The 17,168-nt window shown below is 37.7% G+C and overlaps 1 protein-coding gene across 2 annotated transcripts in view; it reads right to left on the reverse strand.

The window, feature by feature from the left end:
* LOC306869220 (ATP-binding cassette sub-family A member 2-like) overlaps positions 1 to 17,168 on the reverse strand; it is a 68,054-nt gene that overhangs the window by 6,077 nt on the left and 44,809 nt on the right. For both annotated transcript variants that reach the window (XM_079415891.1, XM_079415890.1), the window contains 28 exons: positions 16,961 to 17,075; positions 16,664 to 16,854; positions 16,380 to 16,530; positions 16,090 to 16,294; positions 15,821 to 15,979; positions 15,437 to 15,617; positions 15,060 to 15,272; positions 14,781 to 14,977; positions 14,493 to 14,672; positions 12,910 to 13,085; positions 12,666 to 12,786; positions 12,284 to 12,565; positions 11,510 to 11,722; positions 10,452 to 10,554; positions 10,019 to 10,344; positions 8,803 to 9,016; positions 7,951 to 8,056; positions 7,748 to 7,859; positions 7,518 to 7,578; positions 7,260 to 7,434; positions 7,035 to 7,150; positions 6,760 to 6,907; positions 2,444 to 2,567; positions 2,223 to 2,355; positions 2,013 to 2,133; positions 1,728 to 1,906; positions 462 to 603; positions 84 to 218 (listed from right to left, as the gene is read on the reverse strand). In XM_079415891.1, coding sequence (XP_079272017.1) covers positions 84 to 218; positions 462 to 603; positions 1,728 to 1,906; positions 2,013 to 2,133; positions 2,223 to 2,355; positions 2,444 to 2,567; positions 6,760 to 6,907; positions 7,035 to 7,150; positions 7,260 to 7,434; positions 7,518 to 7,578; positions 7,748 to 7,859; positions 7,951 to 8,056; positions 8,803 to 9,016; positions 10,019 to 10,344; positions 10,452 to 10,554; positions 11,510 to 11,722; positions 12,284 to 12,565; positions 12,666 to 12,786; positions 12,910 to 13,085; positions 14,493 to 14,672; positions 14,781 to 14,977; positions 15,060 to 15,272; positions 15,437 to 15,617; positions 15,821 to 15,979; positions 16,090 to 16,294; positions 16,380 to 16,530; positions 16,664 to 16,854; positions 16,961 to 17,075 — 4,579 coding nt within the window. The remainder of the gene's footprint in view (positions 1 to 83; positions 219 to 461; positions 604 to 1,727; positions 1,907 to 2,012; positions 2,134 to 2,222; positions 2,356 to 2,443; positions 2,568 to 6,759; positions 6,908 to 7,034; positions 7,151 to 7,259; positions 7,435 to 7,517; positions 7,579 to 7,747; positions 7,860 to 7,950; positions 8,057 to 8,802; positions 9,017 to 10,018; positions 10,345 to 10,451; positions 10,555 to 11,509; positions 11,723 to 12,283; positions 12,566 to 12,665; positions 12,787 to 12,909; positions 13,086 to 14,492; positions 14,673 to 14,780; positions 14,978 to 15,059; positions 15,273 to 15,436; positions 15,618 to 15,820; positions 15,980 to 16,089; positions 16,295 to 16,379; positions 16,531 to 16,663; positions 16,855 to 16,960; positions 17,076 to 17,168) is intronic.

Here is a 17,168-nt window from a genome sequence, read left to right on the forward strand (position 1 = left end):
AGACAAAATACTGATTAAAAATTATTTTTTGCAGCAGCGAGTGTGGAACAGAAGCAGATAAAACAGTGATAGGGAGATCTAACCAGAAAGATGAGTGAGGGATATCCAATCAGAGCAATAGCTGTGGAGAGTTTGCGTTTGTTGCCTCCACTGTAGGTGCCAGCAGGTTTGTCAGCATACTTGGACAACTCCAACTTCTCCAGAGCCCACTTAACCACCTTCAGGACACAAAGAGAGAGTGAATTAGAGAGTGAGATCTTTTATTCTTAACTACAAGAACAATGAATTTCAAACTGCAGCTGACAATTATAGATTGCTAAGTGCTCTTGCACTTTTGAAACTGATTTCAAGAGAGCTTTCAGGAGCTCTTATACACACTTGACTATCACTGATAAGTGCAACACAACCTTTAACAGAATGTTGTGTGACTACACTGAGTGTGTGTGTGTTTGTGTGCTCACCCGTTCTTCATCTTTCCAGGGGATGCCGCGGAGGCGTGTGTATAGCTCCAGATGTTCTCGAGCAGTCAGGTCATCAAAAAGAGCGTCAAACTGAGGGCAGTAACCGATGCTCTGCTGCACGCGTAAAAGCTCCCGCAAGATACTGCAGGATAATGAGAGACTCATTAGTAGTATGTATGCAAAATAAAGAAGAAAATGAATCAACAACACAGAACTGCATTAGGGATAAGCGGTAATAAAATTTAGACAATAAGACTTGTTTGAATTGTTTATTTTTCTTAATTCTTGGGAGAAGAATCCTTCTTAGTATATATATATATATAAAAATTTTTATGCTTAATAAATTACCAATAGGGTAAAAACAATCAGCTTAATTCAAGACATATCCTATATTCTGTCAACAAATAATTTGTGTTTTTAATACTGAAAATTAATCAGTAGTGTTTGTTATTACGGCAACATGCTAACATCAAAGTTTCCAAAATAAAACAAATAAATAAGCATTATCGTAGGCTATTTTATATTTTATACACAAATTTGCCAACATTTGTTGGGGTTTATGCTTGAAGAATCACAAAATAGGGTAAAAACAATAAACTTATTTCAAGATATACTCTACATTCTGCCAAAAATACCTTGCAAATATGTGAAGCTTGAAGTCCAACTAAAGATATACTGAAGTATATTTGATTGTGCTAAAGTGGAACGATTGCAAGTATACTTTAGGTACACTTTAAATATCTTACATTTAAAGACCAATATTATTCAAAGATCATAAAATCCTCATCAACAGGGACATTAAAACACATTTTTCATATTAAGAAATGTGCATTGAGCACAAGAAGTACTCCAAATAAAGTTCATAATGATTTTTATATCAGTAAGTCTCAAACAATATGTCAGTAAATATGTTAATAGATTTGGACTATACTTAGTATGCAATAAATGTATTTTAAATATATTACCTTTTTACTAGCTAACATCAGAAACATTCAAAATAATTTACTTGAGAATTAAAAAAATATATATATATACTTATGCAATTTTAAGTTTATTTTTCTTATTCCTTGGAAAAATGTTTTTGCCTTGTTTTAATATATATACATAAATATATTTTAAGCATAAACCAATAATTTGTTTATAACACAAATAAATAAAACTAATTTGATATATATTCTATATTCTGGCCAAAAATGGAGAAGGATGAGGAAGAGAGGGAGGATTTAGAATTCTGTTAACACATCAAAGCTGGTCTGAATGTAGCACCTGTGTCCCTGAATCAAGGCCTCTCCCCCTGTTGTGCTCTCATCTCCAGTCAACATTTTGAAGGTGGTGGTCTTTCCTGCCCCATTCACTCCCAGTAGCCCGAAGCACTCCCCAGGACGGACCCCAAGACATAAACGGTCCACCGCCAGGATCCGGCCCATCTTGCGAGACTTGTACACCTGTGAGGAAACACAGGCACTGAGCATACTTTGAGGACTGAACAATGGGTTCAGGTCAGATGCACTGGGTTAGGGGAAAGTTTTAAAATGTCATGGCGTGTCTGACCTTGGTTAGGTTGTCGATCTTCAGCATGTCATTGTCAGCATCTCCCCTCAGCACTCTGCGTCTCTCACAGGCCACATCAACATCATCGTCCTCAACTGGCTGACTGTTGACAGGCACTCTCCTTCAATGAAATGAAAACAGTGACCTTTAGAACATTTTCATTTTAAACTGTCAAAGGCACACACATGCTGTAAACAAAATCACACCCACTGGGCTTTCCTGAGGAAGTTGTACTGGCACAGAATTGTAATGAGAAAGCCAACGAAACCCTCAATGGTCATTGCCACCAATCCCCGTGTCACAATGTCCCATTCAAATGGAGACTTCACCTTATCAAACTGGCCTGCAGGGAAGAGAAGGCATTTAACCATCTGAAAAGAGCAAAGAACAACCCTCAATGATGCCTTGAGATGAAGAATGCATAAACACACCTATCTTGGCGTAATACTCATTGATATACTCATTATAGGCCATCTCCATCAATCCATGGCCCAAGTTATAATTGGGAAAGATGAGAAAACAGGACTTCAGATAGCTGTTTACCAACTTTAGATCCTGTGAGGTAAAAACAAACAAACAAATGTATATTAGTGATAAAATGTTACATTGTTATATGATTTTAATAATTGGATACAGTTGAAAAGGTCAAGATTACCGAGGTGGGACAGGCAAAAATGTCCATTTAAAGGGATAGTTCACCCAAAAATTTAAATTCTGTCATTGATTATTCACCCTCATGTTGTTCCAAACCTGTAAGACCTTCATTATTTTTGATGAAATCCAAGAACTTTCTGACCCTGCATAGACAGTAACACATCTAACACATTCAAGGCCCAAAAAGATAGTAAGGACATTGTTAAAATAGTCCAGTCGAAGACTGACACAGAAGAGAAGAAATTGTTAAATAAAGTTATTACTTTTGTTTTCTTTGCGCACAAAAAGTATTCTCGTAGCTTCATAAAATTACGGTTGGACCACTGATGATTTTAGCTGTAGCTGTCTATGCAGGGTCAGAAAGTTAGTTAAACTTTATTGTTCGTTCTGCTTGTCACAGAGCGGAAATTTGTATTTGACATTGGTGACATAGATACATACACATTAATACTTAAAAAAACACATCACACATTAATAACACAACGCAAAATTACACAACTTTGGGCAACTGACTCAAAATAAGTAAATAAATAAATTTTCCATTAAATCCATTAAACACTGTACTACCAACCACTCTCTTGCATTTCCTTCAAACAATAATCCGATTTAAAATAACAACTGCCATTGGGACAAGTAATTTTTTATAAGCATTTCTTCTGGCCAGAGGAATTTTAAACCTACGCACTGATGGAAGCATTTCAAAAGTAGAGTGGAGGGGATGAGTATGATCTTTAAAAATCCCAATTGCTGTTTTTTCCATAAAACAATCAAATAAGACCTGAAGTGAATGTTGTTTATAGCCAGTAATCTTATTTGCCTGATTAATTATTTGTGAGAGTTTGTTCTTGTTTAACTGTTATATTACCGTATATGTAAGAATGCTCTCAATCATTGACCTGTATACCATAGTTAGAGTCTGTGTACTAGCATTAAAGCTCCTTAATTTCCTAAGAAGACCAAGGCGCTGTCTTGCCTTCTTATAAACAGACTCTACATTACTTTCAAAGTTGAGTTTATCGTCAATAATTGTTCCTAGATATTTAAAATTTGAGACCTGCTCTACAATTTTTCCTTTTATAAGTATGTGAAGTTCTGACCCATACTCAGAATTTGTGCTCTGCAATTAACCCATCCAAAGTGCACACACACAGCAGTGAACACACACACACACCGTGAACACATACCCGGAGCAGTGGGCAGCCATTTATGCTGAGGTGCCCGGGGAGCAGTTGGGGGTTCGGTGCCTTGCTCAAGGGCACATCAGTCGTGGTATTGAAGGTGGAGAGAGGACTGGACATTCACTCCCCCCACCTACAATTCCTTCTGGCCCAAGACTCGAACTGGCAACCTTTGGATTACGAGTCCAACTCTCTAACCATTAGGCCACAACTTCCCCAATAAGTGGTATAATAATATGGGCTAGTATCTACTATTCTTTTTTGACTCCTCAAGCATAGCTCTTTTGTTTTTCCGATATTAAGATGTAAAAAAAAACAACTATCAAGCCAACCAATAATGCTATAGATATGCTCAAAATATAAAGGGCTATTAATTTCTTCCTGACAGGAAACCAGTGCCATATCATCAGCATACTTTATGATGGAGAAATTATCATCATCAGACTGCAGTTCATTGATGTATACAGAGAATAATATTGGGTATAATACACATCCCTGGGGTACTCCAATATTTAAAACCAAGCAGTCAGACATTACATTATTAATACAAACGCGCTGTGCTTGGTTTTTTAAAAATTCCTTGATCCATAAAATCAACCAACCAACCACTAACACCTAATTTGTGAAGACGCTTTAAAAGAATGTTAGGTTGGACAGAGTAAGAGAGGCATCAAAAGAGTAAGAGAGGCATCCACAGTGCTCCGATTTGCCCGGTAGGTAGGCAAACTGCAGGGGATCGATAAACCTCTCAATCTGGAATGACAATTCCTTATACACTATGCGTTCCATACATTTGCATAGAACTGATGTGAGCGCAATAGGACGAAAGTCATTTAACAATTTTGCATGAGGTATTTTAGCTACCGGGATAACTATAGAATTCTTCCAGGCCAATGGTACAAAGCCATTGTCTAAAAAGATTTGAAATATCTTTGTACACACATATCCAAGTTGTTCTGCGCATTCTTTCAAAATTTCCCCTTCAAGCCATCCGGGCCAGATGCCTTGTGTGATTTAACTTTACGAAGCACTGTGACAACCTCTCTTTCCTGTATGGTCATGGTCTGTGATTGCTGCATTACTAACAGTGGACTCATTTAAATAATCAAATCTTGAATAAAAAATATTAAGATCATTTGCAAAACCATAAGAGTCCTCACATTGTTGAATTATTTCCTTTGAATTATTTCCTTTTGCCTACCCATTAATGTATTCAAGCCCTTCCACGCCTCTCTTATATTTCCTGTTTTGAATTTCTCCTCACTCTCTTTATATTCCCTCTGTGCATCTTTTATCTTACATTTAACTCCTTTATTTAACTCCTTTACCTTCTGCTGATCATTCTGCGAGAAAGCAATTTTCTTCATATTTAAATAATGTTTTAAATCTTTGTTTACCCATGGCTTATTATTTGGATAAATTGTGACATACAGAATTTACACAGAAATGAACACAGCCAGTTATTGTATTATTCAACAATTCATATTTACTACAACAATCGTGATCATTAAAAAACAAGTCCCATTCCGTACACTCAAAGCAACCTCTTAATTGTTCTATTGAGTCTCTGGATCATATCTGAACCTGCTGAACGGCAGGATTATTCTTCTTTAATAGTTGCCTATATTTCGGTAACAGATGGATAACATTGTGATCCGAGCATCCCAGAGGTGGATGTAATCTTGTCACATATGCACCTTCCACGTTACCAAAACATTTATCCAGAGTCTTAACCAGTCTCGTCGGAAAGGTTATATATTGCTCAAGATTTGGCAACAGATTAGATACAACACATTTATTGAAATCTCCAAGCAGGAAGACTGGATCACTCGCAGAATTACACAGTGCTCTGTTGTAACTAGCAGCTATGCCTTCGGTGGCCAGAGCAAAATTTGGTCCAGGCACACAGACTAAAATAACTGTTATTTGTCCGAATTCACGAGGTAAATAATACGGTATGAGACAGTCAAAAGTTCATAATGAGCTGAGCAATGTGTTTCACGTACCGTTATGTTCTTCGCCCACCTACTGTTAACGAACATACATAATCCTCCTCCAATGGCTTTAGTTGATTTGACACCGTCACGGTCCAGAAGAATGAATGAATATTCATCCAGATTTATATCGTCAATCGCCTCCGTCAGCCATGTCTCCGTGATGCAAATCAGGTTAGCTCTGTTGAAGTCTCTGTTATAATTCACCAATGCTGTAAGTTCGAGCATTTTTTTAGTTAAAGTTATAGCTGGAAGAGGGAACCGATTGCCGCGATGTTTAAGTCTGTTTCGGATTCTGCCTCTGGCACCCCTTTATTTTCTTCTTTCCATAGGTAGTTTGTGTGCAACAATTTATTTTAGTAGGGGCATATAACTTTGGTAGAGTTTTAACATTATATCGGAGTCTCATCAAATCTTCGCGGCTGTAGAACATCGTCCGCATCAATCCGTTGTTCCTTAAATTTCCCAAATTCACTCCATCGCCCAACGCACAAACACAATCGATGACGCATTTTAAAATCCAAAACACAACAAAAAGCTTAAAAAGCATATTGCTTTCAAAACATAGACTTTAAAACAAACAAACAAACAAACAACACGAGCACACCAGTGTCTGGGGTCAGCAGGTATGCATGTGCCCCCGGAAGTAAGAGAAAGCTCTCGGATTTCATCAAAAATATCTTAATTTGTGTCCCGAATATAAACGAGGTCTTATGGCTAAGGAACGACAAGAGGGTAATTAATAACAATTTTCATTTTTGGGTGAACTAACCCTTTAAGGTGGTGGGAGATAAAAGAGAAAAAAAGAAAATAATTTCTTCTATAGAGCATGAGCTCAAAAGAATGTTGTCATACAGCTTATACACACAATTTATACACATGCCATGCCTTCAGTGGTAAAAATTTCTCTGTCTGACCTACCTTGTCACGCTCGAACAACTGTAGGAGGAAAGTGGCCACCGTGGCTGTGATGCCAATGAAGAGATTGATGACTATGAGGAAAACATAAGCTGTGCTGGGCACCTCAAACCAGAAAGAGGCTGGATACATAATGGGGGTTATAGACCAGCTAGAAAGAGAGAGCGAATTGTGACGTTTTATGTGGCATTTTAAGACCTGAATAAAACTGACAAAAGAAAAAACTGTATTTATTGTCTCTCTACATCTGATTGAGTCTTCATACAGAAAGAGCTTACCCATAAAGGAGGAAGAGAGAAAGCACTGCTGGGAAGTTTGTAGGTGACGTGTACGCAGGAAGGTCAAATACAAACAGAATTAGGACACAGCACGTTGCTGGAACCAGGTAGTTCAGCTAACGAAGAAAAAACAAAAGAAATCTGTGTGTAAACCAATTTAGCCCTCAGGACTGTTCTTGTTTGTGAATAGACACCAAATCCCATACAGTCTCTCCTTCACCCTACCATGTCCCATATGTAGTTTGCTAGCCAGTAAGTGACAGGGTCACATCCGCTGACAAACTGTAGGTGTTTGGCCTTGGTGGATTTTTCTGCTACCAGGAAGACCACGAAGCTTGCTGGCACAAAGGACATGGCTACAATGATGAAGATGGCAATAACCACATCAGTGCCCTGGAGCCTAGAAGAGCGGATATGAAATCAGAAATAAGCAATGAGTGTTTGAGAGCTGGAACAGGAAGAAGAGAGGAGAGTAGGACTTACAGATAATCCAGAGAAAGACTGGCACTGGTTCTGTTCATGGGATGATTGGTCACTGTGATGCCTGTGAACGTTTGCGCATATAGAGTTTTCAGTACAACTAAACAATCTTTATGACAAAAAAAACAACAGAATGCGGACTTAAAAATAATTCAGTAAACATGCACAATTAAATAGAAAAACAATTGATGATTTGACTTCTAGCTAGTTAGCAGAAGCTAATTCAGACTCACCGTATGCAGCAGGGTTTCCTTTACTACTGGGCAGATTGGCTCTGAGGATGGCATTGTTCAGAACATTTAGGTAGGTGGGCATACTATGATATCCTTTGTTATTGTAAAGTACCTGTAGAGTAATACAAAAACATTAAAATTACGATGAAATACTAGCTCAGAAATATATATCAGCTATAAAGGGTAAGTATGCTCTGACTTGCCTGTGAGGATCGCCTCACTGCTATTTTGCGCACCATAGGTGGTGTTTTTCTCCCAAAGGATGCTGGGACAGATTTCTGAATGTTTCCTACAGTAAAGCCTCCATATCTACAGGACAACACCAAAAACATGCAGTTTTTGAGTTCTTGTCAAAAGAATGAGAGGTTTAAAAAAAAAACTTAATTTAAAAATGTATGAGAATTTAAAGTTGGTATGAAATAGTAACTATTTTACCTATTTCATTTTATAAATGCATTTTATTGATCTCATTGTAAATGATTAATTCATACATACGTTTTATTTTTTTAAATAAAAGTAGAACTGCAATTTTTTGCCTCCATCCAATCAACAACCATACATTAAAACAAGATCACCCAAGACTAGGGCAGGGCAGTATATCGAGATTGTATGATATATCGATATATTATTTATAGAATCTAAAATTAGAATCTAATTTTAACCCTTTTTAACATAATATATGGTTACATTCACTTTATTAGTTTATTTGTTTAATCTAAATTCAAAAGCGTAGAACATACCGAGATTTATACTGTATCAGCCAAATAGAGATATGAATTTTTGCTCATACCACCCAGCCCTACCCAAGACCTGTCGCTACTTCTGTTATAAAGCGATTTTAAAGGAGTCATATTTTGTATCCATGTTCAAAACCCAAAATGTCCAATCTGTCTAAAAAGTCCATTAATCAAAAACTGCAAAGTCTATAAGTAAACCATAGCAAAAAAAGCCATCTTAAATCTAAAATGCTATGTTACTATGTTATATTAATTCAATTTGTTAATAAATGAAGTAAAATATAATATTATTCCTTTGACACGCTTTCAGAAGATTACCTGTGTAATCTGAGACGATCAGAGGTGTACAGGAGATATTCGGACACGTTGCGACCTGTGATGTCCACCAAGATGTCTCCGGTTACTACCTTCATAAGGGGCGGTCGACCCCCAACTCCACTGGGGCAGGAGAAGCCCGTGCCCTGCATGGAGCAGATACAGCGTACCGGCTCCCGGATGGTCAAGGGCAGCGTGGGGGGAGACGTTGCCATCTCTGTGGGAGCACAGCAGGGTGAGAGGAGCCTTATCAAATGAGTGGAAGAATCCATATTACACAGCTTCATGGAAAAAGACAGAGTCAGCACACAGGATGTTCTAGAAAAATCTACATTATGCAAAGAAATACATTTTTCAATTTTAGCAATAGTCAGCAGGTGTGCGGCACAGGAGTTATTTTCAGTTTTTCCTAATATCATATCCAAAGGTGCATAACTTTAAGTATCAATTACTATTTTTCATTCTTTTACATCTGTTGGCTGCCAGCGAGTGTTATTTTTATTTTTTAGCTTTTTATTGTGGTCATAGTTTGTGTCTTCTGATGAAAATTCATACTAAATTATAGTTTCATCGTGATGTCATATTCATTCACTTTGACTCACAATTACTAAAATGACGTCTAATTTTTGTCCAGAAAAATTACAATGTATTTCATTTTAAAAATGCTAAATTAAACCAAATATTCAATCATTTTTATATATTAATGTAGTATTAGGTTTTTTTATACTGTTCTTACACTACTGTAAGATGTTACTACTGTAAATACTTTTCGTTCTGCTAGGATGCATTAAATGGATTAAAAAAATATATAATGTTACAAAATATTTCTATTTCAAATAATAATTTTATATTCAAAGAATCAAAAAAAAAAAAAAAAAAAATCACAGTCCCCACAAAAATGCCAAAAAAACAATACAACTGTTTTAAACATTTATAATACTACAAAATGTTTCTTGAACACTAAATCAGCTTATTACAATGATTTCTGAAGGATCATGTTACACTTGAGACTGGAGTAATGGCTGCTAAAAATTCAGCTTTGCCATCAAAGGAACAAATTACATTTACAAATTTATTAAAATAATAAAGTTTTAAAAAAATTTAAATTGTAAAAATTATGGTGAATGTGCAGCAGTATCTACATTTTGTCAGTTTTACAAAAAAAAAAAAAAAAAAAAAACATGCATATTTAACCATACACCAGTCTGTAAACTCTGACCTCGGACAGTCGTGGGAGGAGCAGCAGTGTAGTTCCAAAGGCCATCTTCAAAATGCGCATCTGGGTCATCTGAGGGGGCAGGAGAGGGTGGCGGGGGCACAAAATTTGATAAAGGCACACCCTGTGTGAAGGAATCCAGGCACATAGAGTCAAAGTAGCGGGCTGCCAGGGTTTTGGAGTTGTTGGCATATGGATTCAGGGTTTGGGCCAGTTGGTCCAGAGTGCTGTTGAAGGGAGTTTTCAGTACACATGTCGCACCAACTCCAGAGGGTAGACGCAGGGTGTTAACAATCCTCTGTGGACTGGCATCTGGAGAAAGTTTACTCCTGGAGCAAAGAAAGGTTGATAGGGATTGAGAGAGACAATGTCTGTGTCTTCATTATAATGCAAAAGAAGCCTGTAGATATTTAAAACGATATTTCTTGTGGCTGACCTGTACTGAAGCCTGTCTTCATTGGCATAAGGGATGAAGTTTCCACGAGGCTGTGTATAGTTGTGATACTGAGATGGAGACAGCATCAAGGGAGGAAGATCACCTACAGAGCCAAAGAGAGACCAACAGAACAGTCTTCACTTAAGTCTAATTAAGATCTGCATCATTTTTTGTGCCAGATAAACACTGCTCTGATTAAATTGTATTATCTTCATAATTATATTTTTAAAAAGATATTAGGCCTTAAATTAGTTTAATTGAGATCTAGTGGTTCTATGTTAGTAGCTTGTACTACTAGCAAAGCTTTCATTTGTAAAGTATTTAATTCACTGGATTCTTCACATTTTAATTGATATAAATTATAATTAAATCATTTAAAACTTATATAGTATACACTGTTTAAAGGTTTGGGATTGGTAATATTTTTTAATGTTTTTGAAAGATGGTTTTATGGTCATCTAGGTTGAGTTTTCAGTAGCCATTACTCCAGTTTTAAGTGTCACGTGATCCTTCAGAAATCATTCTAACATGCTGATTTAGTGTTCAAGAAACATTTCTTATTATCAGTGTTGAATATTTTTGAGGAAATCATGATACAAAAGAACAGCATTCATAATATATATATATATATATATATATATATATATATATATATATATATATTTATTTATTTATTTATTTAGTCATTTAGCAGACGCTTTTATCCAAAGCGACTTAAAAATGAGGACATAAGAAGCAATCAAAACCAACAAAAGAGCAACAACGTGCAAGTGCTATTACAAGTCTTGGTTAGCCTAACGCAGTACAGATAATTATTATTATTATTGTTATTTTTTTAATAAAAAGACATAGATAAAATACAATTAGAATAGATAGTGCTAGAGTTAGAGGATATATATATATATATATATATATATATATATATATATATGCTTACCATGATTTGTACCATCTTGATATAAATTATTTATGCTGTGATACAATATTTTTTCAACCTACATCCTCTAGAGAAACAGAACATACAAACAATCACAACACAAGGTGCATCATGTCCTTACCAATCTCAGGCACAGATAGAGCTACAGTCATTGCCACACAGATGAAGAAAGCAGGCAGCAGGATCTGTGAGAAAATGCCCTTGGTGTTCCTCTTTGCGCAGTGAAACCTTTTCACTATCAGCCCGTGAAACTGCCGGAGTTTCAGCCACCAGCCCTCAAGCTTTAAGCTGCCCTGGCCCTCGTGTATGGTCGGCTCCGGAGAGGACTCTTCATCTGGAGAACAGAGGGTATATACTGTATACACTGAGCGGTAGGTAATCTTTATCTGTTACCTACAGGCCATTCAGAGATGCATTTGTCTCAGACAGACTTCCGCTTTGTGTCCAAAGGCGGCAAACAGCACTAGACACAATGTTCTTTTCAAAAGCCTTCAAGATATAACCACAAAAAAAACTGGTTCCTAGTCAGTTCCTTCGCAGTCTACAAACACAACTACCAACTGAGCTATGAAGAAAAGCGTCTAAAATATCAGTGTAATTAAATTGATAATAAAAATAATTATCATTAATTAGGGCTGTCATTTAAAAACATTTAATACAAATGATCTGTGCTAAATCATTTATGTAATTAATGCATTCAGTTTTTTAAAGAAACAATATGATAATGTTTAATTGTGTTAATTTTTTTTTTTTTTTTTTTAATCAGAAATGACAGAGACCACAATAAAACAGTTACAATGTCAAACTGAGTAAATGTGTTTTAACCTACAATTATCCACTTATAATTGGATTAATAATAATAATAATTCATTATTATTTAATCCAATTTACTCACCTCTGAGACTGGCTGTGTCAGGATCCTGGCCATTGTTAAATAATGGACAGTAGTCTCCATAGAAGTCAGAATAAAGGCCCCCTTCATCCCCTCTCACTGAGCCGAGAGAAGAGCCGGACTGTAGAGATGCTTGGCTTGGGCTCAGCCTGGAGCACATCATCAGGTTACTGAGCTCCACCTCTGGCCGGATCACAGCAGGAACTGGTGCCCCCTCACACTGTGGCCCTCCTACAAGTTTAGAGGGCTTCCGAGCTGATGCTTCGCCGGGAGAGTCCTTCATATCTGACAGTGAAAAATGAGATGGAGACATGAAATGTGAACCATAAATAAAATCTCATGGCTTTAGATGCATTGCTTTAATAGATCTGTCTGACCATCTAACCTGCATCGCTGTTCTCCAGTGAAAGATCTTCTTCTGATACTTTCAGAAATACTTCCTCCAGTGTGGTGTCCATCACACCAAAGCTGGTCAAGGCCAAGCGGTCCAAACTCTGCTCCAGAGCCTGAAGAAAATACACCAACATATGTGCCCATCAGTGAACGCTTCATATTCAGTTTAATAAAGATTTTACTGATATCAAATTATGTCTTTCTAACGGTCTAAAAATGTTTATGAGTAGGCATACCTGAAACAGCCTCTCGAAACAGCCTTTCTTGACAGCCTCAGACGGTAGGACATAAGAGAGCTCAGTGTTGGAGTCGGACACCAGCAGACAGGAGGCAACGTACTGACGTATGAACTGTGTCACTCTGCTCTCTGAACATGGAGATATGGAAGAGGCGGGAGACCGGCTTGACTGATCTGAGAATAAACAGAAACATGATATTGGGTCATGGCAGATGAAAGAGCAGAAGGAAAACTAAGATTTTTAGTCTGCTCTTTTGATATTTTAAAAGGAACAAACAATGAAATGAGGAACAGAAGAACCATATAAAAAATATGGAGATAAAACACAAACAACAAATAATAGGTTCACAGAAAAACTAACAGTGAGTGTTTTACATTGTAAAACAGACAGAAGTGATAAAAATTTGTATACATTTATAATGTTATTTTAGTATTATTTATATACTATTATTATAGCTTTTATTAGTTTTATATTTTCAGTTTCCATTTTTATTTTAGATACTTTTTGATTTTATTAATTGTGTAATATAATTTGCTTTTGCTTTTTTAAATATTACTTTAAGTTTTTAAGTAAATTTATTTCAATTTTATTTTTATTTTTTTAGTTAATTTTACTGTTTTAGCTTATTTCAGTTGGTTGCCAACAACCAACTTCTACCACACTACAATCCAACCCGCTCCCTAAGGTCTCAAAACTAGTACCTAGTACCTGGTAGTACCTAGGATAGCAAAGTCCACTAAAGGAGGTAGAGCTTTTTCACATTTGGCTCCCAAACTCTGGAATAGCCTTCCTGATAACGTTCGGTGTTCAGATACACTCTCTCTGTTTAAATCTAGATTAAAGACACATCTCTTTAGCCAAGCATTCACATAATGCATCTTATAATCTTGTACTGCAGTTATATCTGATCAAATGTACATTTATTATTATTCTTTAGCTTGGGTTGAACAAATCATTTTTGCTTAGATGGAACAGCAGTTATGCTAATTATGTCTCTATTTGTTTCTCTGTTTCTGTCACAGGATTAACATCCCATGGTAACTAGGAATGACAGAAGCTTCAGTCTGGATCCAACCCTTAAATGATCTGAGATGACCGAACACCTGAGAAAAGATAATGCCAACCCCTCAAGAGGACGCCAACGCTCAGACAACATACAGAATTACCAGATTTTGCCATAAGTTAAATATATTAAGGTTCTGCAATATATACATATATTGTGGAAACTTAATTTCCTGTAGAGCTGCTTTGCAACGACTTGTATCATAAAAAGCACTATACAAATAAACTTGAACTTGAACTTCTAATTTCCATTTAGTTTTTCATCATCTAATATTTTATTTCAGCATTATTTCAATTAATATTTTTTGATAGTTTAATAACCCTGATTCATAAATTTTGAAGACATCAGGACATTTTGGTAAATTTACTGATATGAGAGTACTGAGAGAAAAATGGGGAATCAAATAGGGAAATTACGTGAGCTGTACTCAAACTCATAATGCTAACATGCAATCTCAGACATTAATAATTACAATTTTCCAAAATGTGCACGTCCACAAATGAGAAGACACATATACCTGCAGTGTGTGAGTCACTCTGTTTCTTGACAAGTGTAAGTTTGTAGCCATCTCCATATGTGCTCTTGAGGAACAGAGGGGAACCGCAGCACTTGAGTTTGCCATGTGAGATGATGGCAATACGGTCTCCAAGCAAATCAGCCTCATCCATGTGGTGAGTGGACAGCAGGATGGTGCGACCTGCTCACACACAGATTCTAGTTTTGGACTGATCATATATTTGGAAACTAATGACTGACCCCAAACTTTAAACAGTACTGTATTTATGATTAATAATGATAGGATCACCTTGTTTATATTTAAGGATGAGGTCCCAGATTGCTCGACGGGCATACGGGTCCACTCCTGCCGTGGGTTCATCCAAAATCACTGCCCGGGACCCACCTACAAACGCAATTGCCACAGACAACTTCCTCTTCATCCCCCCAGACAGAGTCTGAACCAGACTGTGACGCTTGTTGGACAATTCGAGATCCTCTATCATCCTGTGAATTCCGACACACAGCCTTTATGAACTCAGGAATGGGTACGATTGAGTGTTAACAAAATGTGAGTGCGTTAACCCACTTGTCCATCTCCTTCCGGATATCTTCCTCGGCCATGCCCTTCAGACGCGAGTAGAACCACAGATGTTCTTCCACACTGAGCTTGTCGAACAGAACATTGTGCTGGGGACACATGCCCAAATTCTGCCTGATGCGCTCCATCTCTGTGCGAATGTCATGGCCATATATGGTGGCAGATCCAGAGGTGGGTGGAAACAATCCTGTGAGTATGGACCTACAAGAGATTAATTGGATACTAAATGAATTTTCTGCAAAACACATCAGTTTCATACATCATCCAACCTTCAGGTTATAGAGCGCTATTGTGAGAATAAATAAGCACAGCATGGGTCTAGAACCACCCTGACACACTACGAAACTCAATATCCAAACACTCACATAGTGGTGGTCTTGCCAGCCCCATTGTGTCCCAAGAAGGAGACAACCTGGTTCTCATGCAGGTTTAGGCTCAGCTTGTTTAGAGCCAGTTTGCTGCCCGTCTTGTAGACTTTGGTTAGTTTATCTATGCACACCACCAGCGGCAAGTGACTGGGTTCTTCTTCAATTCCACGAGTTTCTTCTGTGCAACAAACAATCAAATTTAGTAACATGCCTAAAATTCTCTCAACAAGTTACATTATTCTTAAGCAAAACATTCTAACTCCAACAAAGAGTGTAAGCTGATAATATGATGGAGGGATAGAGGGAGGGATGGATGGAGGGTTGGAGGGATGGATTGAGAGATGGAGGGACAGATGGATGGATTGATGGAATGAAGTGTACCTGAGCGTCTGTGTTCCATAGCACAAGCCTGGTCCTCCTCCATCACGCTTAGCCTTGTGCTGCCACCCCACGGCCAATCCCATGTCTCTATACGGCCACTTCCTAACCAATAGGATTTCTGCAAGGGAAAATACCATGGCCGGGGCAGTCCGTACATCCCTGGAGGAGAACATTACAGAAACCAAAACCAAATACTTTAAGTTTGATACTGAATAACAAGAACATGGGCAGTGTTTGCAATGCACAATAATGACATCACTGCAGCTTACCTGGATGCACAGCCTCTATATACCATGTCAACACACCATATACAATGGCATCAATGGTGAGCATAACCATAGACAGCAGAAGGTTAAAGTCATCGCCCTCTACAGGTGACTGGTTGATAGTACGCCACTGGATTCCAACCCCAGCAACTTCATACAGGGCAAAGTACTTAGATCCCAGACCGAACGCTGTGGTAGACATCAAAGACTGCAGAGAGAGAACCACTTGTTTACTGAAGATCAATAGACTATCAAAATGGAACATGAAAAGGATTCATGGGAAGCCTTCATACCGCTATGCACTTCTCAAAGGCAGTGATTTTGTCGTGAGCCACCTCTTCTCTTATGGCCACATACATGTACGGCACATAACTCAGAAAGTAGATGATTCCTCCACATGCTGAAGCCAGTTTGGCTTTGGAGTACAACACCGACACAAGGAAACTTCCCAATGGAGATGGAAGGAAATGGAGAGAACTTTTACATAACATCAACAACTTTTGACTACTGTTCTTGACTGAAAAACAATTTAAATAGAATGAAACAGCAAGTAAACATCAGAGTATGGCTCCAGTACCAGAACATGATGGTGGCGATGGCGTAGATTGTGAGGAAGAGCCAGATGATAAAGGGATCACTGTGGAGAAGGACTTTGCCGTATTTCAGTATGGCAGTGAGGGCCGTCACTGAGATCGAAAGCTGCACGAAGCCCGTGATGAACCAAGCCACCCAGTGCACTGCATTATTCAAGCCCATCATCTTCATCACCTATGGAAAACACCTTGCGTCAACCATGGCACCAGTCTTGAACTCTCTCAGAAGTTTGTTAGTGACACCAGTTTGTTTTAAAAGAAAGTTCAGTCTGTTCTCTCACCTCTTTCAGTCTTTGCTCCTTCTCTGCTACGATGTGCTGGATCATCATGGCTACAGAGTAGACCCAGGATATGACCATACACAGAGGCATCATGTGCTCGATAACAAACAGAAAACTGCAAATGGAAAAACCTGTTACAACTCCTCACCTCCACAAGCTGATACATTACTAGTTTTGATCCCTAAAATGCAAGCACTTGTACAGTATT

The sequence above is a fragment of the Barbus barbus genome (assembly GCF_936440315.1).
Source record: "Barbus barbus genome assembly, chromosome: 5".
NCBI lineage: Eukaryota > Metazoa > Chordata > Actinopteri > Cypriniformes > Cyprinidae > Barbus > Barbus barbus.